The 22,075-nt window shown below is 39.3% G+C and overlaps 1 protein-coding gene across 5 annotated transcripts; it reads right to left on the bottom strand.

The window, feature by feature from the left end:
* Positions 1 to 256: 256 nt before the first annotated feature.
* Positions 257 to 21,862, bottom strand: TFG (trafficking from ER to golgi regulator). Of its 5 annotated transcripts, none has more exons than XM_082043505.1 (9): positions 21,703 to 21,862; positions 17,613 to 17,654; positions 16,364 to 16,572; positions 11,492 to 11,575; positions 10,444 to 10,590; positions 8,759 to 8,926; positions 7,793 to 7,933; positions 3,379 to 3,468; positions 257 to 1,048 (listed from the first exon to the last, which is right to left on the bottom strand). In XM_082043505.1, the coding sequence occupies exons 1-9, from the start codon at positions 21,711 to 21,713 to the stop codon at positions 687 to 689; spliced, it is 1,254 nt and encodes a 417-aa protein (XP_081899631.1). In that variant the 5' UTR covers positions 21,714 to 21,862; the 3' UTR covers positions 257 to 686. The 5 variants fall into 5 exon arrangements, with proteins under 5 accessions (XP_081899631.1, XP_081899630.1, XP_081899633.1 ...); XM_082043504.1 differs by having other exon boundaries at positions 257 to 1,051; positions 21,703 to 21,858; XM_082043507.1 differs by lacking the exon at positions 17,613 to 17,654 and adding an exon at positions 18,667 to 18,744 and having other exon boundaries at positions 257 to 1,051; positions 21,703 to 21,855.
* Positions 21,863 to 22,075: the final 213 nt, after the last annotated feature.

Here is a 22,075-nt window from a genome sequence, read left to right as displayed (position 1 = left end):
TATTGGTTCTTACTCATTGGGTAACTGGGTTGCTTGGTAATTAATAACTGCCGACAGTGCAAAACTGTCTACTCTGCAAAAGCAATCTATTCACGACACTTCTCCATTTACACACCTAAAAATCTGCCTCTTCCCCTATAAACCCAAGCACTGCTGATATTTTACCTCTCTATCTGCACATCCAGCACGCACACTTGTCTTAACAGAGTTTCCTTGTTCAGCAGTACGTACGTTCTAAAAATCAAGATCATGCAAATAATAGATTCAGGGTTTTTATTAGTTTTACACATGAGCATTACAATTTATAATACATCATATCTAGGTTTTACCTCCAGAAGGAATCTAATTTAGTACATCACGGTATTAGTAGAAACAAGCCTGATAAGTGGGCTAAACTTCCAACTAGAATCTTCATATCCTTCAAACAAGGCAAGCTAGAATGTCAATCACTTTACAGACATTTAGGTAGTGATTCCCCAAAACAACCCAGCCCCAAATTAAACTAGGAAGCAGATACAATTTAAAGCAGGAAAGATTCATTTGATCTTTCCCCTTCTCCCCCCAGCAGAATTGAATTAACAGCTATAGCTTTGCCTCATTACAGTTGTGGAATCTCCATTACAAATCCTGGAGTCTGTTGGGGTGGAATCGCAGGTGCTGGTCACGCACGTCTGGGCGGCACCTCCTTACCGGTAGCCAGGTCCCGGCTGGGTGTAGCCCTGGGAGCTGAAGAGAGGCCGGTTGCGGGCATAGGGGTTGGGCCCGCTGGGCGGGGGGGTCATGGTGCTGCCAGGCGGGGAGGTGAAGCCTGGCCGTGGCTGGTAGGTGCCAGGGGCCGCCTGGGAGGCGGGGGGGCCGCTGTAGGGTGCGGGCTGAGAGGCCTGGGTGGTGTAGGGCTGCGGGGGGTAGCTGCCTCCCGGGTACTGCGGAGGCTGCTGCGCCGGCAGCTGCTGCGGCTGCCCAGGGAAGGCGGCGGCCGGGGCGGCAGGCTGGCTGTAGGCTGGGAACTGCTGGGCTGGCTGCGAGGGGGTTTGCTGCTGGCTGTAGCCTGCTGGAAAGGCAAAGAGAGACGTGGGGTGAGAGAGCGCAGAACCAAGGGCGCTCGCAGAAAGACCTTTTTTTGCTTATGCTGACAAACACAAAACAACGCGGTAAGCACAGATAAAGGCAAACCAAGGATGAACTGCAAGTTTTCCAGCCTTTCACAGAAGCACGCTGCCTGGTTTTTGACGCACTACCATGGCAGCACAGCAACAGTGAAAACTGTTAGCATAAAATAATTTTCCCACGACTGACAAGAAATAAAAAAACACATAGTATTTTACCATCATGTCACATGAAAAATATAAAGTCTTCATTGGCAAATGAGGCAAAATGCAACCTTTTTCCCAAATAAAAACTCAAAACTAAACTCTCACGAAAATATTGTTAGGGTTTAATATAAGTCATACCTTTGGTTTAAATCATAGGTGTTTTCAGTTCTTTAGGGTTAAATGTGAAAAAGTTGTGCAGAACAATACTTTAGTACAAAACTTCCATTTAAACATGTCCCAAACTTGATTTTTCTGTATGAAACCAGCTTCAAAAACAAATTTATCTTATTGAAGACTTTGAAACAACAAAAAGTCCTTTTATGAAGAAATAGCTACTTTTATCCATCATGAAACACACCTGCAGCTACTTGCAATGAAACCTCTCCAGTGACTGGAATCCTGTCAGCATTAAACACCAGACACACAAATTATTAAAAGTGCACAGCCCTAAACGGAAAGAGTAAGGATTGAAGAATGCACTGGAGTAAATTCTGAAACTCACCTTGAAACTGGGGTCAAAATTTACTCATGAGACAAACCTTTGAAGCATCCATTTTTTACTACCATGAGTAAGTAATCACACTGTTGCCTAGGACGTCTACTAGAATGGGCATGGATCCTGTTCTTGGGGGACATGGTTTTGAAAGGAGATCATAACTCATCATAAACAACAGCAAAACAAACAGACATAAAAAACCTCAATCTCTTCAAAGGCTGCTGCCACTAGGTCCTCAAAAAAAGACTGTTTCTGAAATATTAGGTTGATCATTAAATAAGTTATGAGAAACAGAGGAACTCAAGCTTTCACAGGAATTTCTCCAGTAAAATAATGGATTAGATGATGGTAAAATACGACTAGAAAGCAGATGAGAACTCCTCTTTTTTTTTTTTCCCCTCACTCTGTTTTTAAGCCTAAAGAAAGTCAGATAGAGCCTTCTACTTCCGACAGGCTTGTTCTTGTGAAATTAGACTTCACAAAGTCTGTCACTGTCTTCTAATTACAAATGTGGGGGTCAGAAATCTGCAGAGAACAAGATAATATTTAGAGACCCAAATCAATCAGCTCTTGCACAGTGCGCAGGAACAAAGGCTGAGGCACAAGCCTTCAGTTCCAAGTTTTCTAGGGTTCTTTTCCAAGATAAACATAGAATTTCTTCATAAGCTCTGCAAGCATTCTCCATCTACACCGAAACTGATGCACTCCCACTGTATATATTGCACACCAAAAAAATGCCATACAGGCTCTGAGCCACTTAATGGTATGGGAGTCTTTTGTTTAGTTTAAGGAAGACTGTTTAAAATGAGGAATGACGAATGCTTTGTTTCATTTTCTAAAAGCATTAAGCAACTTGCAATTTGTTAGGGAATCTGCCGTTATAGCTCCATCCCTGCACGTTAGCTAGATTATGATTCCTAGCATATCCTCTGCATTATTAGATGCCAGCTGCTTCTAAAATAAATAGCTGAAAGTTCTGAAGTTTATTTTGGGTATACACAAAAGCCAGCTTTTCATATCTGACTGCACTAAAATATTCTTCTGCTATAAGTCTACTACTGGCACCTTTACTTGAGGTATCAGCAAAATCAACTAAAAAAACCACTATCATTTGAGAGTTTCTCTGAAATTACAGTATTTATAATAATTAGGGATATACTAAATGACAACTATAATCAGTGTTCACACCACTGGATTTTGCACATGGAGATCATTCTAGATGCAAGAAATAGGGGCCATCTTTATACACCTCTGCCATTTCAGGAAGCTAAATTGGGACGTTTTAGTCACTTGCTAGGATCCCGAGACTGCTCACACTTCAGCTGATTCATTTTGCCTTCCTTTCAAACAATGCATTCTGCTGATTAATAATGAAGTCTGCTTTTGGTCACAATCAACTGGGAATGAGATACCAGAACTCCAATCATGTATTAAAAATATAGACAGTTACAGTGTTCTCTTACTGGCAATTTTTGAGTTGTGCCATGGCTCCAGGAACTGAAGCTCCCAGGGCCTGGCACTGAAGGAGAAGGTTTCATAGCTCACCCGCCGTCTGAGGGCGCTGCTTACCTGGGTACTGCATCCCGTACTGCTGCTGAGGCTGAGCCTGTGGCTGCTGGGCAGGGTAACCAGGCTGCTGGTACTGTTGATACATCTGACCTATGGATTAAAAACTTAGTTAGTTGAAGCCCAGTACCCTAGCTATACCATAAACACAAGGTGAACAACATCCTAACAGTTTAAAAATCACAGAAACAAACTTTCTCACAACATGTAAAAACTTTTTTTTTCTTTTAAATGTGAACACAGTGAAGTTTGAGTATGTTCTACCTAATTACCAACTGAAATCAATCTACAGACTTTAGTTTCTGAACCACGTTGTTCTGAAGACTAAATGATGTTTAACTCCAACAGAATAAATAGTTCTAATTCGGTATGTGAGGCTTACTACGTTGCATTTTCAGAGGATGCCAGAAGCCATGCACCTTAATTATTGCTACTCTGGTGAGTAAGAGAGCAGGAATCTTTAATGCCTTGATAACTGCTCCAGAACTTATACTGTAAATTAAAAGTACTTCAAAACTTAAACAGGTCCTCAGATTGTCTGTTTATATTAGGTTTTTAAGACCATTTCTGCATCAAAGTACTGTAAGCAGAGTGGTACATTATTTATTCTGAGCACATTTTCCAGATAAGTCATCTATCTCTTAGTATCTTACTTGCAGTAAGCCAAGTTTTCTTAAGACACCCAGGGGTACACACCCTAAAGCAAAAACAAAACCATATATTCTTAAGCTTGGATATTCCAACTCAATGCTAATCTTTCCTGAATTCACTGTTTCAAATTTATTGGCAAGAAGAGGCAGAACATTTGTTCAGATTTAAACTATGGGCCATGTTTAGGCTTCATGCTTCTGTTTTTCAATTTAATAAAAGGCACAGTCAAAGAACCAAGACAATCATCTGCCAGAACTAGAGCTTAGCTGCACTGAAGCAGACACAGGAACTTTGCTATTATAAAGTGTTACTGTACTTTTATTCATTCTGCAAAGATCAGCAGACTGTATAAATATACTGTAAGCTGTATCTTCTGTCTTGTATAAGACAAAAGCTACTCAGCCCTGCTCCAAGCCCTCCCAGACCCCTGTGCATGCTGCTTATTTCTGCTTTTCTCTTGCAGCTGAAAGCAACAGTACATTCACACTAAGGTGTTCAAAATGTTTTATATTGCTACAGTCCCTTCAAAATTTTACAAGTGCTAAACACAATGCCTGAGAATTTAAGCCTGTTAGCTTGACAATTAAAATTAGAAACTCAGACTGCATAGTTTTTGTTAAACTCAGTTGTTCCAGAGAAGTTCTGGGAGAACAACCAGGAGGCTGCCTGTCTCAGGGTAATAACCTACAGACTAACAGAGAGACCACACTGGCACCTGCTGGAGACATCAGGTAAAGGGCTACAGAAGTTTTCCCAAAGCTTTCTGAGAAGGCTTGCTGTTTGCACTGGGCTTGAAGCATTACAGAGGGGCAGAGGGGTGTTCTGGTGCTGTCCAAGAAAAAAAATTCTTAATTCACAGCCTTGAATGCAGTCAGGGATCCTGTGGGTCCTTAAACACACAGTCTTCTCTCTCCCTGGATTTTACTTTGAAAACAGATGAGCTATAGCATCAGTGTCTGATCTTGTACTTAGTGCTTATTGCAGTCGAGGATCTATCAGCCAGCATCTATCACTGTTTCTGTGCACCGCGAAACACCAACGTTAGCTTGATTTGGAAAAAAGACCAAGCAGGTATATAATCATGCAACATTATTTTCCCTAGAAGACCACAAAGTGCTTACATGAATTGACTTTTACATTTATTTTAGCAAAGCCTAAAACAGTGTCCACATCTGCACGTAACTGGTTCCTCTGAGTGTTCAGCAAATGGATTTAGTGGTACAACAGCACAGGCATGCCACAAGAGACAGCACTACATTGAAACATCTCTGTTGCATGGATGTAATTCAAACAAATGAATGCTTAAAATTTTATCAATGGGGGCAAGCCATTCAGTGTTATCTGCACTAGAGGGGAGGTGACTTGGCATTCATGAACAACAACAGCTAATAACCAATTATAATTATCACAACATCATTTATTGGCAAAGAATGCCATTAAAAAAATAAACCCTGATATACCAGAATGAAAGACATGTGACTAGCATCACCATTTTACTTATATCCTCAAAATACTGGGAAGGTGGAGGGAAGTACAGCTTGGGGTGGTTTGTTTTGTTTTTTACAAAGTGAACTAATATTTTAAAACTAGTTTCTAACAAGAACATGCCCTCCAGCAGCAACGTCATTTGTGTGAGCCAATTCTGTCGAAAACTCAGCCATCAAAATGGATCCAAAGTTCTGGCTGGGCCATGGACCTCTACGGGTTCTCAGTTCAGCTGCACAAGTACAGGGAGGGAGAACAGGACAGGACAACGTAGGTCCCCAAATTACCATCGGACTGAGGTGCTATCAAATGGTAAAGTACAGAAGCTTCTCCATGTATCAGAGTAAAGTCTCTGAATGCTTTGGATAAAAGCAACTTAGTTTATGAAAAAAGTCAGCAGCTGATAATCACATATATTACCCAGCTTTGGTAAGAGACTGCTGTTTACCATAATGCATACAACGGACAGCATAAGCACCCCCACTAGTGTCTCTGATTAACTAAGTGCAATAATGACTTCTGACCTCTTCCAAAGAACTGAAACATCCTATTTTACCTATACAGTGAAGAAAATGTAATCAATACTTAAAATATTTCAGTAGCAATAATAACAACTGCATAAACTACAGACCTACGCCTTCATAATTACTGCTGCTCTACTTTTACATGCAAAAAAAAGGACCTGGGCAAAGGTGTAGCACAGATCATTGGTTTAAAAAAAACAAAAAAACAAAAAAAAAACAAAAAACACCACACACACTATACTTCCTTTGACCCAAGTTCCCAAGTTTAGAAAAGTCACAACATCTACTCTAATACACAAGCCTCGACAAGTTCTTTCCTAAGTAAGCTGAGTTTTGCTGAAACAAGTACTTTTTCCCTTTCCTAGTGTCAGCAGCTGTTCAGGATTCCAACCTACTGCTGCTAGTACTTTTAAGTATTTAACTTTGTTTCAGTTGTAGTACAACATCAACACTTAAAACCTCATACTTTATTGTATTAAAGTAACAGCAAAAATGCTAAATTCATAAAATACAAGTTCAGTAGCTGAGAGTATATTTTCTGAATATGAAGTTTTCTGGCTGCTGACAGAAGAGCCTGAAGCACTTTTTTCCAGAAGTAACTTTCATCAAACACCAAACAGTTGTTATAGCAAGAAACATCTTTGTAGCTTTAAGATGTCTCATTTATACCACTTGACTAATTCTTAGGGAAGTAAGCAAAAAGAAAGCTGAACAGCAAAGCAAGTGCTTTATGTGCTCTACTGCAACTAACAGCATTTGTGCCTGCTTAAACACTATGCCTAGCTACAAGTTGCTCAAATGCTCCATCAAAATGTTACTGGTGCCCTTCACGGAAGATATTCCAAGTGACCGCGGATACTGTCATCACCCTCAATAATGCCTCCTCTTACACTTATCTCAGCATTAGGTCAGCATAGAAAGCAGCTGAGGGTTGTAACTAGTTCCTACACTAAAAAAGAATCAGCTTTATATTGTACTTTGTTCGGAGGTAGAAATATCAAAGCAAGTCATTCTACAATTTAATCCAGAACTACACAGGTCTGAAGGCTCAGTGCACTTAGAAAATACCAATAGAAAAACGATGCCCAAACATAGCAAACCTCCGAATGGGTTTATTTTTAGAAGTCAAATAACATTTAAAAGGGCATACTACAAAGGAATCTGAACACCAGAGTCAAGACCTTAAGCTTTAAAGGAGAGCCAAGGGAAGCTCTCAGGAGTTACACAGGAAAACTAGAATACAATACATATAAGACATGTATAAGGTTTAACCTGACTCATGCAGAGCCATACATAGTAAAGACACAATGTAATAATGGCTCTGCTTTGTTAGATAGAAATAACGAGCAAACAAAATTTTTAATTCATATTTGACAAGCCAGCAAACTGCTAGCTGAGTGAAAGCAACTAATATTGCTAGTCACAACACACAGGCCATGACAGGAACCAAGGTTTTCAGACAGCTTTGAAGTGCAGCGTATATAAATCTGCCTTACAGTAAAATGAGCATGTAGGCAAGTACCATGAAAAGCCTTCTCACGTTACATTACCTAACCCTTTTAAATAAAGCTACTGCTCCACCTGCCGTTTGTATATTGAACAGCAAGTGGCGAAAAAGTTTTTCTGCCTAGTGGCACAAATGTAATTTTTAGTTTGGTATGGACTTTGGGTCTGCTAATTGAAAGTCTTAGCTACTGACCACTCAGATTCAGACACCATAATTCACATCTTAAATAGCAGAAAAACATGCTGCTTACCTTCCACCTGACCAGGCTGTGGCTGTGTTCCGGGGTAAGGCGGCTGCTGTGCCTGAACACCAGGGGGGTGGGCTGCGGAAGAGGAGGAAGCGATGCTGTCTGGTGTTCCCGATCGCTCTTCTGCAGGGGCACTGGGTGGTCCTAGAGAAGCAAGAACAAAGTATAAGCTGTGAAATGAACAGAGTTTGAATTTTAAAAATCTAATACAAGACCATTCCCTTGCAAAGCTTTTTATATTTTTTCCAGTTTTCTATTGGTTTACATCTGAGAGGATCACACCCAAGCTAAAACTAAATATATTTGCACATCTAAATTCTCCTTTGAAAATATTTGGAGGGGATTTTCCACTTTTCTCTCGGTCACTCAAATTTCATCCCTCTGAGGAACCCACTTATTTGTGGGATGAAACCATGCATGACAACATTTTCTCCCCAGCTTCAAGAATTAATCTTCAAGAATAAATATAGTTCAGACAAGTATGTTATTCCTTGCTTTTAACAGTAAAAAAGTTGACACGATTTACTTTTTAAATGAAACACAGAAAAGGTAGGCTGGTACAAAACTTTCTGACTGACCCAAGCAGCAGAAGCACAAGCCAAGAACATGAACTGCAAGAACAAAGCCTAAGGCCGAGCAGTGGATACTGTTTTTCTGTCACTGGCAGATAATCAATTTAAGTTACTCTACACAACAGCTTCAAATAATTCAAATTAAAAAAATTAAACAATTTTCTACTCCAAACTAAAACACAATGCTAAAACCAACAGCAACATTTCAACATTTTGTTTACAAAAGTTAACAAAGTTACACCACCTTAACGTATCAAGTTTTAGAATTCTGAAAAGAAATAGTGAATACAGAACACAATTTAATACATCCAAAATACAAATGTTTTGTTAAAAAACAAGATTTGAGCCATCAGCTTTGAACCGGTTCTGCTTTCCTTTTCATAACTCTTATTCTTACCTGACACCTGATCATCTGTCAAGCCAAACGCTGACATGACATTCTTGCTGATTTCATCCTGGTTTTTTAGTGGATCAAATGCAGACATGCTTGCTGCTATAACTTGAGTAGATGGCTTAACATTAGAGTCAGCAGCAGCAGGCTTTTCTTCCCTACCATCTACAGCATCTGTAAAATAAAATGTCCAACTATGAATTCTTGAGAACTGGAACACCTTGATACCTATATATTATACTACAGTAACTTTAAAACTGCATAGTTGGGGGGGGGGGGGTAAATGTTTTAACTGTTGAAACGCTTATTTTAGGATAACAGGGATGAACCACTGATGTAGCTGAAACTGTGAAGAATCACAAAACTTATGTTTTATTGCACAGTTACTTAATGATACACTGACACTGTGGAGTATCAGTATTATGTTATCGTTTTGTCTTAAATTTAAAGGTACAAGGCTCCTGCTTCAGCAGAGTGTTCTGGTATGACTCGCCCATCAAGAATTCAAAAAACATCAAGCAGACTTACAGGATAGGTTCCAGTTTATTATGATGTTTTATCAACTGTGGTTTTGGTTTTGTTCTATCCCCCTTCTCCCCAAATTCTTCATACACTGACAGGTGAAGTTCATCTCTTTGCAGTTATACAAGGAACACTGAATCACTAAGAAATCCCTTACCTAAGAGAGTGCTACACTTACTCTTAGAAACAACAAGTGCAGGTAGGCTTTAGACTGGTTAGGTCTGTTTACCCTCTGAGATCATCACCGGAACCTCCTTCCAAACAGTTAATAACCAGAATTCAGGGTATTCCACTGAAATTAGTAATTGCTTATATTGTAGGAACAGGGGCTGGGATTTTTTAAACAACAGAAGAAATAAAACTTCAAAGTGTAAAATACAAAAGCAGCGTTTCCTAAAAGGCTGGGAGTTCTTGGTTTACCTCTTTACTCAGAACACTATACTCCATGACTTTGTGACATTATTTTCTGTGTCCAGCTTACCCAAAAATCTGCAGTTAAGCACACAGAGGTATAGTTTTTACAGTACAACAGCCCTAAGCTAGGAGATCAATGCCTTGAAACTGGAAGAACAAGACTTCCACTTCGTTCCCCATTTTGCCCTCCCCTGATAATCCTTTCCCACCCTTATCTGCACCCTTATGCTGCTTACCCTGAGACAGCTCTGATGCTGGTCTGAGCTCAAAATGTGTGGATTCAATTTCCTAACCTGGCAAAAAAAGTGGATACAATTTTTGCTGTATTCGCTTCTTACTGTTTTGATGAATCAAACTTGCTAAGCAACATGACAAGATAAGCACCAGAGCTAGCCCAAAGTAAGCAGTGAGAGTGCTCAGCTGGGAGCAAGAACTCTACAGCAACAACTATTAATTCAGCTCAAAGCCCTCTCAAAATGTTCTCGTGACTCACAAGTGTTAGTTACAGCAGTTTCATACATTCCAACAAAAAGACTTTTAAGTTTTATTCCTACATTAACTTAGTGCTTTACTCCAGATAATTGGACTAAAAATTCTGCCTCCAAAATAACTGAAGCATTAAAAGTAAAATTCCGAATCATCAAGCAACAATTATTAATGAACACAACCAGTATTCAAGCCTCTGTTTTTCACTTTGTTAAACCGCACACAGCTCTGCAAATCAAACCAGACAATTTTTTTGCCAGGCTACCTACCACTTTCAGGGAGATTAGTGGAAAGTCCTGGTTCAGCTGGTGGTTCTAAACAGTCCAGTAAACAATTGACTTTATTGCGAAGTTCAATCAGCTCTCGACGCAGGTATTTCACCTGATTAGATTCTAGGGGTCTTGGTTGTCCATTCACTGCAAAACAGCAATTACATAAATTTAAGAATGTAGTAACATATTCTACATTCATTTTAAAATTGTACAAAAAAAAAAAAAAAATCCCAACTTTTACTTACTAGTAGTATCATCCTCCTCTGTGGAGTTTAAAGTAACACAGTTCAGTCAACACAAGCTGAACTCATTCTAGAGTTTACTATTCCTTTAATATAATTTCAGTTCAGCATAATCCACAGTACCAGAACTGCAAAGTCAAGTCTGCAGAAAGTTTCTGCATTGTTTACTCATTTCCATGAATGAGTACAAATACATGAACAATACAAATATCACAGTTGGTTGTGGAAAGCTGTCATTTTAGAAAGTACCTTCAGAACTAAGGCAGCACACACACAACACAGCTGCAATTCATTAATAAGGTTCAGGTTAAAGTCTCCTTGCTATTCTTTGGAACTTAATTTACCAGTAGTAGCTTAAAAATAAAGAACTACTTTATACAAAGGCCAAATGATAAATGTTAGAATCAACTTTAAGCAATTAATTTTAGGTTTTTTGCAGTGTACTAGTAACACTGCAAGTTTACCATCATCTTTATCTCACACACCTGTGAAGAAAACCCCACAAATGCTAAAGAGTGGAATATAACATAGAAAATAACATTCCAAAAAAATAACTGACCACATATATAAGCCAAATACTTCAGCAATTTTACAAAAAGAAGTTTGTATAAATAAGTTTCCATAAATTCAGATGTCAGATAAAGCATCAAGAGAGAAAATTGATATTACATATTAATCCAATATTTTTAACTTAAGGATTTCATGAGGTGACAAACTGAAAGTTTTTAGTACCTTCCAGTGAAACCTGCTGCCTGAATTTTAATAAACATTATTAAAAAAAAAAGACAACCTTCTATACTTACCAAACAATGTCAGCTTAAGTATCCTACTGCACTGAATTGCAAAGGAAAGATCTGAGCTATCAAAAATTGTTATAAGATCTCCATCTGAAAAGAACATGAAAAAGTTACATTAAAAGTAAAGCCTATTAACTACTGAACTTCATGCTAGGGCAGAAGTGTTACTTTATTACTAAAAAAATAACATTCTCAAGATTCTGAAGCTACTAGAAAAAAAATACCAATTAACACTACCACAAAAAGGGTACCATACCTCATTATACAGAGGTTGAGAAACTGAAGAAGTAGTAAACAGAGGATTTTTTTTTTCTGTCACTAGGTTTACATCCATGTTTCCCTGAGCTACAATCAGAGACATACACTGATCATTTTAAAAGCATCTACAATAACACAGGCAGGAAGAATTTCTAGAATTAGGAATACTTATGAATATAAATGAAGTCCTCAAAACCAGTGGGTTTTTTTAATCATATCACAACAAAGCAACAAGTTAGACTTGTACATAATGCAGCATAAAAACATTTATTATTTTAAAGCAAGAGTCAGAAAGAATTATGCTGCCCGTTAAAGTTAAATGCCCATTTCAAGTGACTCCAAAACCATACTGTTCATGAACAGACAGGAGAGATAAATAGCACACGCCAATCCTAATTTAATTTTTAAAAAACAAAACACACAAACAAGTTGTAAGTGATCAGAACTCTTTCTCAGGTTATACTTAGAACACTGAGGTGCAAGACTGACTTTCAACAAGGGAATGATAATAAAGTTCCTGTGTAAGTGAATAGTAAAAGTATCTATCAGTCTTGACCCACAAACAGGAATAAAGACATAAAGATGTCAAAGTTGTCAGAACAAAAACTTTTCTCTCAAACTAGGAATTTGACATGAAGTCTTAACTCGTAGCCATTTGTTTTTCTGTGGCAGATTTCAGGGGAACTCTCAATCCTGATGCATCCTAATGAATCTGCACATTGCCATCAGACACAGAAAATATGTAAGAACTGTATGGAATAATCTATTATTAAGACACAAAGGCCTACACATAAAGCACTGAACACCTTTAATCCTATTAACACCCAAAAGAGATACCAAGTTCCCATTAAGTCTGGTCTTTCACAATTTTTAACCTAACACAAAACACATCCACATTAAGATCAACACATAAAACAAGATCACACATAAAACAAAGCTTGTCTTTGGCAGGTTGAATTTTCTGCTGTTTTACTGTATTCAGCAGATTATTAATGGATTAATGGATTAAATGAACACAAATCAGGCAGTGGAAAGGAGTGGGAAAGCATTATCAGGAAAATGTGTGTACTAGCAGAGGGAAAGAGAAGGGATAGCAGAACCACTTCTTTCCAGAACAGACAGGGAACTGAGATGATACACTACCTAGTGAAGCTTCACTTTCAGAAGCAACAGCATTAGATAAATGACACACAGCTTGGAATAAAGCCAGCTCCAGGCTACCAATGCTCCTCCCTAAAACACTGTTAAAAGGAGGGTTTGTGGACAGACACAGAAATGTTTTTAATTACTCATTACTGCCTAAAAATCCTGAGCTATTACTTACGTACTGATGACCTAAAGATCAAACTGTAAAAAAGTTAGGGTTAAAATTTTCAAAGAAATAAATGCTTCAGTATGAACAGTCATAAAACACGTGACGGCAAGCTGGAAAAAGCTCAACATTTGAAGAACTACATATTCTAATTTTGTCATACCATGACTACAAGTAACACCTCTGCAATGGAAAGCTTTTCTTAGTACAGTACCATTAATACCACCTACCACCATCCATCAGGCTTCAAAGAAGCTGCTTTCTAACAAAACGAACAAGAAATCTTACAAATACTAAGAAACTGATGACATCCAAAATAATTTTCAAGTATTCCTGAAGGAAATATTGTTGTCTCCATGTATTTTTTGTATCCTATGTCCTGCTTGCACTTTCACAACCTTCAAAAACATGGCTGAGAGCAATATTAGCCATGGATTTGCTGAGTAGGGACTGGAAAGTCTCCAAGAGTTGAGCCTCCAAAACCCCACCAGGCAACCTGCTCCAGTGACACACTGCCCTCCTGGCCAAAACTCATGCTCAGTCTCTCAAACTGCAATTTATGACTGCTGCCATCTGGTGCTACCAAAACTAGTTTGAATTCAATGGTCTTTGCAACTCCCACTCAGTGAGCTGGAGGGTGCTGTTGAGCTCTGCTCTCAGCCTCCTCCTCAGCGTACTGAACAAGCTCAGCTTCCTCAAATGCTCCCTGTAGGCCACCTGTCCAAGGTCCCTCACCGTCCTCACTGGATGGACCCTCTCCAGTCTCCCTAAGCATATTTAGCCTGGGGTGCAGGGAGCAAAACTGAGCACAGAGCTTCCAGTGGGGCCTCACCAGTGCCATGAGAAGGGTAAAAGTGTCCCTGTTTGCTATTATGATCCATAGAAGGGTTGTACAATCGGACCGTAAACAAGCAACTTTCATAAAGTTACACAGTCCTTTCTCTTCAGCAGTGTGGTTTTCATCCACCACCTCAAACACCTCCTCCAGCTTTTCCAGTATCCCTTCCTAAACGCTGATACCAATAAACACTGGTGCCTAACACAAAGCCCTTCTATTCCATATTCTCCTGCTTACACAAAAATTATTAATGCTCTTGCCAGTGCACAACACTGACAAACCATCTTATGATGCTTTTCTGTCATACCAGTCAATGCTCAGATTCACTGCCTGAACAGCGGTACATGTTCTGAACAGTTTATCCCACATAGCCAAATGAAAGTTTATATTAATACACATGGTTTACATGTATTAACATCAATCAAAAGAATCCAGATAATTCCATTTTATTTTCCCTCATCTATTATAACATTTATGTTGAAGGCAGTTAAGAACAGCAATTGACATTTTGCTTTTAAACTGCTAGCAGAAAAAAGGCAGAAAAGTACACAATCTTTTTAGAAGTATGAAGTCAGTTCTACAATTCCCACCAACAGCCATCACTTATTACCCAGAAGTGCATACGCTACGATTGTTAAGGTATATGTATATGTCAAGCCATACAGAAGTCTGAGAGTTGAAGTATATTAATCAAACTTTTCACTGTAAGGAATGTCAATGAAGCTTAATTCCTGTTATCATTATATAGATAGGAATGTACAATATTGAAGAGCAAAATAACTTTCCCTTATTTTCTCTACTAATTTTGTTATTGCAAGAGCTTACCTTCCTTGTATTTTGCAAGGGGCATAACTTTCAGCTCCCATGTACCTCAAATATTCCCTGCTATGCCAATTACATTTTTTTTTTTTTAATCCTTAGTACAGGCTAGTGAGTCCCTTAAATTATCAATGGACTGGAAAGTATTTTAGCATTGATTCTGCATCATCATGATGCCTTACAATTTTTGACATTAGAAGTCAGAAGAAATTGAAAATGTTTAAGATATTAGAAATCAGCATCATTATCCTTGGCCCTGCCAGCTATGCTTTCTCATCTATTAGCTTTATCTACCCTTTCATCTATTTTCCCCTATTCCATTTTGGTAAAAAAAAAAAAAAATAGTTTTTCTTCACTTTGGTAAATTTACCCCTTTTAAGCAGTCACTTCTCAATTATTGGCTCCTTTAGGTTTTAGCATATGATTCAACATAAAAGTTGCAGACAAGCATCACTCCAGGTTCGGAGCAGTATATAACAAAACAGAAACAGCTAGAACAATGTATATATTCCAACACTTCTAATGACTGAAGTAGATTTAAAGAACTTTATCTTAGTTGAAACAAAGCCAAGAATACTACAGTCCTCATAAGACAAACCAAAGCCTGGTTCTGTTCACATTTTCCCTAATCATTTGCAGCTTCCTCTGATATTAACACTGTTTAAATGTTGTTAGTAGTGATCCTCTTCTAGGATAACATACAGAAATTCCATGTCACAGTGGAGAAGTACATTGTGAGACAGAGAAAGATAAAATTAAAGTAGGAGGCTTCTAGGTTGTGAAATACAACCAAAGAATGAAACCATAATTACAGTCTCCATCATATACCATTATCTCCTTCAAAAAAGACAAACACAGAGACATACAAAACCCGAGAATTCTACTAAAAGAACAATTAGAATGCAAAAAAGGGGACTAGAAGCTTTTACCTACTTAAAAAGCATTCAATCTCCTTTCCCCTTTCCAGTTCCAGAAAGAAAAACGAAATTGATTATGTGGTAAGAGGAAAAACAAAACCATCACAAATCCATTAAGTTATCTCCCACTAGAGATAAGGAGCCAAAACGCTAGCCCTTCATTGCATATCAATTTTGATGAACAGGATATCTCAAAAGCTTCATGAACCTGAAAAAAATGTCTCAGGGCAATTCAAAGTGAAATTTTATTGCCTAGATGTAGGAATGGAAGTTGACATTTTAGGTACCACAGCTGCTTCTCTTCTTTACTGATGGAGGAAAACACAATCAATAATTGCTACTACTTAAATAAAGTCTTATAAGAGCTTGCGTTAAGTCACATGTTTATTCACTCCTCACCTTCAAACCTGCTCTATCACTGAAAACACAGAAAAATTACTAAATGAGTGGACAGCACAGAAATCTGCAATAGCATCAGCTTCCTGCAACAGCAAAAAATGAACTTTCAAGACAGCTGGTATTTCAGGAAAACTACAGGAAACATCCTGTTAAGACAGGATAACCACAAGAGATACATCTTCTATAATCTGATTCAAAGGAATTCACAAGAAATCACTTGCATTTGCCAATGAATTTAGACAATTTTGAAGAGGTAAATTTCACAGTTTCTGTCCTTAGATAAATCATATCAGAGCAACAGTAGTAATTAAACAACAGTATAAATTAAACGTTACCTTCATCTTTATATTTTATTGTGACTTCGTCATTGCTCAGAAGTTTTCCTCTAAAAACTCTTTGCATCATTAGCACCAATTCATCATAGGTGATATCTTCATTATGAATAGGAATTCTCCTAATATCTTCCCCAAGCTGAGCCTTGATGATCAACTTCCCACTTAAGTCCAGCTGCCCGTTCATGGTGGATTCCTTATTGCCTGCAGACCTGTTAACAACAAAACATTTAAAACATTTTAGAAAATTAAACTGTTATTTGTATCTGATGATAGTTCAGAAGTTTTCCATCTTTAGAAAGCACTACTGATAGAAAGCTCTCCAGAGAACCTCTCTCAGACACATTCCATGATGCACTGATTTCTCAAACAATGAAGTGCACAATACACTCACTGAGCTCACAGGCAAAGGAGAACTCTGTAAGACCAGACACTTCAAATCAACAGTTACCACCATTCGCAGTGCTCAGAATTTAAAACCAAAGTTTTTTTTTTTTTTAAGTCAGAGAGCTTTTAAATATGTGTGACATTTAGAAATGTCAAACTTTCTTTTTTTTTTTTAAGATATCAGCTCTAAACTTTCATGGAAAAAAAAAGCTATGAAGGAACTAATATTCCACAAGACGTGCTTTTGAGATATATTGCTCAGGGAAAGTGTAATTGTAGCAAATAGTTTCAGCCTTACAACATTATATTGGTTACTTTATCACCTTATTAGATTATTTTTACATCCTCCATAATTATGATAACCCACAAAGGGCTTTTTTTTTTCCCATTCAAGAAAAGACTGCCAGAACAAAATAATGGATGTCAAAGATGATAGGTGGCTAGGAGGTTTTATTAAGGAGATCAAGTTGAATCATGCATTATTTCATAAACAAATGAACAAATAAATGAAGACCTGAACACTGGTTTTATTATATAAATGATCAAAACATCGAGGGTTCCTCTCCAGAAAATAAGATACAATATTTTTCCTTTTTTGAAATTTTGACTGAGATGTTTTAACCAAGATTTTAGATTTTTAAAAGCTGCTCGACAGACCATACATCAGCTACCCATTAGGTTCAGTGCCACAAATTTGTTATGCAATATCCATGGTCAGAACTGTCAGTACTATCAGTGCCTTAAGACAGGTGGACAACTGCTCCAACTTAAAAGTGCAACAAAGCCAGTCTGCGTCCAAGCAGCACACAGCATATACTTCAGAGTTACATCTCTAACATTTTATATGAGACAAATTAAAAATTACCACTTTGTATGAGGCATCTCTCTTGTTAAATAACACAAAGGCCTTAAAAGAAAAACAGAAACTACAGATAAGTAACTGAGCAGAGGAACGAAAAAAAAAATCTAGATAGCTAGTCAAATGTCGCCTTCTTTCTTCACTGTTTTGGACAGGGCCAAAACAATAGATCTGGAATGAGAAGCAATTAAAGAAGCAGTTATCTTAACATCTGAAGTACAAATATTGGAAAATTTAGAAGTAGGAAGTCCTACACATCAAAACTGACATTTCCAAAGCCACGTGCAAGCAAGCATGCTTTTCACTCTCTTGTGCCAAAAGAATTCTTGGTAGAGATATGTAGATATTTCTCCATTACCTTTAAGGATGTTATAACACAGTGCTTTATGAGAAAACTTAATTTTGCTTTGGTCAGTCTATTTTTAAAGTATTACACTGAAAATGACTTCCCTCCTACTGGAGAAACAAGACACTCAGCCAATGCCTTGAATACACTGAACTTTGATGCACCTATGTATATTTAATCCTACTATTTCAATGGCAATGTTTTGCATTAAAAAGATATAGTATGATGCTATATCTAGATTGCAATTCAATTTCTGGAGGTTTTTATTGTAATTAACATAAAGCAAACATTTCATGCAAATCCCTTTGTTTAGCCCAACGACATTCCAAAAAAAAAAAAAAGGACAACAAAAGTCATTCCTAATCAGACATAACAGGAGGTAGGTGGATACAGTCTAACTGAAGCAAAAAGGGACCTGCAATTAACACAGCCAGGTTGCTGCCAAGATACTATGATGAAACAGTGAAGTTTACAATATTGTTAATGCTCACTAATGCCTTATTCATGTTTTGCAACATAGGCGTCTTTACTACTAGCACATCAATCAGTCCAATTAACACTTTGTCTAAGTTTGTTGTAAAAGCAGAGGATTTTGCAAAAGTTGGTTGCTTGATTGGTTTTTTTTTTTTTAATTTAAAGCATTAAAATATAAAATAACATCCATCCACAGGTTTCCTTTCACCTCCTTTCCAAAAAACATACATTCATCATTACCTTGTCTGTCTTACTGATGCTGGATTATTGGACACAGTTCACTCACTACAGGACACAGTTAGGATAAGCTGCCATGCACTATCAGTGTCAGAAAACAGGAAGCTGTATCAGAAGAAAAAAAAAAAAAAAGGACAAAAAAACCCCACAAAACAAAAATGAAAAAACACACACAAACAAAAACAAAACAAAACAAAAAAAAAAGCAACACACACAAACAAAAAACCAAACAAACAAAACCCACAAGATATATTTATTTATGGTCACACTTCCTTAGAACTATACAGATCACATCAATCTTTCACTTTAGAACACCTTAACAAATATACCTAACTAAAAAAAGTCATTGTTTTATCCATAATGTAACAATCATCTTTACACTTTTGAGTATTGTAGAGTTTGAAGCTCAAGTAAAACAGATCTCGAACAAGAGTTGTAATTTAATAATAGAAATTCTTTTTTTTCTACATTTGTAACTGCATGTAGGAATTCCTAACAGTCATGTGTTTTTTTCCAGGACAGTGATTTTCTTCAACAGTCTGAAAAATATTCATTTGTATTGCTTCCATCTTAAAATCCCAGGTTAAGTTAAAGAAAATAAATTTTGATTGATTTAGCAGTCTAAAAACCTAGATGTCCATTTCTTAGCTTAAGGCCAAAGCCTCTCTGGCATGAAGTAGTGTGTCTTCAAGGACAGGCTGCACAGCATTAGGACAGACTACCAAGAAGAAAGAAGTAGTAAAGCCACTTTTTCCACAAGGAGAGCCACCAAAGTGGGCAAGAAGGAAATACAGTCAGAAATACACAACTTAAAAATATTATCTACCCTCAGAGTTCAGCTTGTGTCTTTCCTGCTGGAAAACCTATGTGATGAGCTTCCTGAAGTTCACGCAGTCCACCTGTTTATTACACAAGTGGTGAATGCCCAGAGTTATGGGCAATGATTTAGCATATAGACCAGTGCTATACAGAACTGTGCTCCTCCCTCCCACCCAATAGGCATACCCTACTCAGCACACTTCTCCTTGTCTCTCTCTCACGCACATGGTTTAAGTCAAACACCCACGATCTGATTTTTAGATGATTTGCTAACCAGACAGAAAAAGTAGGTTCCTCTCATCCACATGAAACGGTGCTTCCCAGCTTTCCTCTTTCAACACAACTGGAAGTAAACTGGAACAGGCAGGCATGAGACACACAGGATGGAAGCTGAGAGCAAGCAAACCCCAGGGAGTGGACAAAACCCTTCACTGGTACGCACAGGCTGGCAGCTGCTACCCTCATACTGAGTATGAGATGTTCACTTTTAAAAAGGGCTGTACTCACTCCTGACAGGGAGAGGGTAAGACTATTGCGACATAGCAAGCAGGCAAACAGGAGAGATTACTTTTCTAATTCCTCATTCACATGTTTAGAAATGAGTAATGCATGAAAGATGGTGCCCCTTACACACCGATCTTGCCACAGCTCCAGGTAAAAATTTTCTACAATGGACAAGTAAGGGATAAAGATAATGCAACTAAGAGTGGTTGAATTTAAAGAGTTCATTTAGCTCACATCTTATGTGGTTCAAACATTACAGCTGGGCACTGGTTTTGCTTCCTTAGCATTACTATGTAAACTACTTAGAAACTGACAACAGTAAGAATCAAACTTCATCTGTAATTCCTAAAGATACACATTTTGGTGGACACACTTGACCTCCTGTGGCCTTTCAACATATTGAATGCATCATTTGTATCTTTTTGCAAGAAAACTGGCTACTGTAATATACCTACAGAACTATAATGTCTTATTTACCAACACTAGTCACAGAAATCCTCTGTGTCTATCACTGATTGCGAAAAAGCAACAGGAAAGCATTAAAATGCACCTTTTTTTGTCCAACTGTTCTCCAGTCTGCTTGACTGTGTCCAGGATTTAAGAGACAGATTCTGAACACTGCAACTGCTTGCAACTGTTACAGAAAACTATGAGAAATGTTCTAATCATTGAATTACACAGCACTCAAGCTCCTTTCCTCACTGTGACATAGCTCAATGGATGACTCCCTTGGGACAGTTTTTCAGACAAGACATCCAGAATGCACGCTAGTGAGTAATCACAGTGTCTACATTTTTTTAATTTAAGAAAAAAAAAAAACAAAACAACACCAAACATTAATGTCTTTCTGTTGAAGAGAGATTATTTTTCATAAAGATCACACTGATGTCTTTCTATCCTTCCTGGTGTACTACAGGCATTTTGGAGGTACAGATTTTTTTCTCCTCCCTTGGCTCTCTTTCTGTTCACATTGTGTACAGATCTAGGTGGTGCATGTGGACAGCGACTGTTCAATCTAAGCCAGTCACTTCAGGATCTCATGATGTCATAACCATGTTGGATTCCACTACCCCTTTTCCATTGCAGCAGAGAAAAACAGCCTTGCCTAAGCAAGGGAAGAAAAGCCATTCCTGCTTCACTTTTTCCTCTGTCGAAACCAAGCCAAGGAACAACAGGGTGAAGCACACCGAAATAGGGTCAAAAAGCAATGCCTCCCGAACCCCACTCAGAGCCATGAGAGCTTTCCCAAGATAGCTGGGGGGTGAGGAAAGGGGGGCCGAAAAGCAAAGAGCTCTTTTTGTTTTTCTCCAGTTCCCATAAGGGCAGGCCTGACCCAAGGCGAAGCAGGAATCATAGCCATCACCTGCCGGGAAAGGAGGAGTCTGCAGTTCCCCTGCTTCCCAAGGGAAAGAGGCTTGGTGAGCAGGGGGAGCACCCTCCTTGCGGAGAAAGGGAGGGGAGGCCCCTGTAAACCCTCACCCCCCACTTCCCAGGCCAAAGAGACCGGGGGCCACTTTCAGTCTCCCTCAGGCGCGGCCGGGGGACGCAAGGGGTCTCCCAACCTCTCCGCCAGGGGCCGCGTCGCCACTGGAATCGGGGAGGGAGGGAGGCTCACCCCCAGCCTGCAACCACCCCTCCGCCGCCTTCACACACGCGGCAACGGCTCCCCCCGGGAACACCGCGGGGAGGGGCAGGCAAGCAGCCCCGCTCTCTTACTCTGGCTTCATCCGCGGTCCCGCCGGTGAAGGGCAGGCCGGGCCCGGCCGCCGCCGCCGCCACCCGTACGTGGCAGGGGAGAGAAGGGGCCGGAGCTACGGCTGCAACTGCCGGGCCTGCGCGAGCCGCCCGCATGCGCACTCCGGCGGCCGGCCCGGCCAGCGCCGCAGGGCGCACGCGCTGCCGGGGAGCCCCTCCTCCCTCTCCTCCGCGCGTCGACGCGTCAAAGGGCGCGTCACGCGTGGCCGCGCGAGCCGCGGCCGTTGGTGGGCGTCGAGGCGGGCGTGGCGCCGCGTTGGCGCTGCGGCGGCCTGGCCACGCCCCTGGCGCGAGCCCTCCCCCACCCCCCCACCCTCTGCCCGCCGCCTGGCTC

Source organism: Streptopelia decaocto, assembly GCF_964273445.1.
Source record: "Streptopelia decaocto genome assembly, chromosome: 1".
NCBI lineage: Eukaryota > Metazoa > Chordata > Aves > Columbiformes > Columbidae > Streptopelia > Streptopelia decaocto.
The sequence above is the reverse complement of the archived record's forward strand: the minus strand, read 5'-3'. Positions and strand labels throughout refer to the sequence as shown.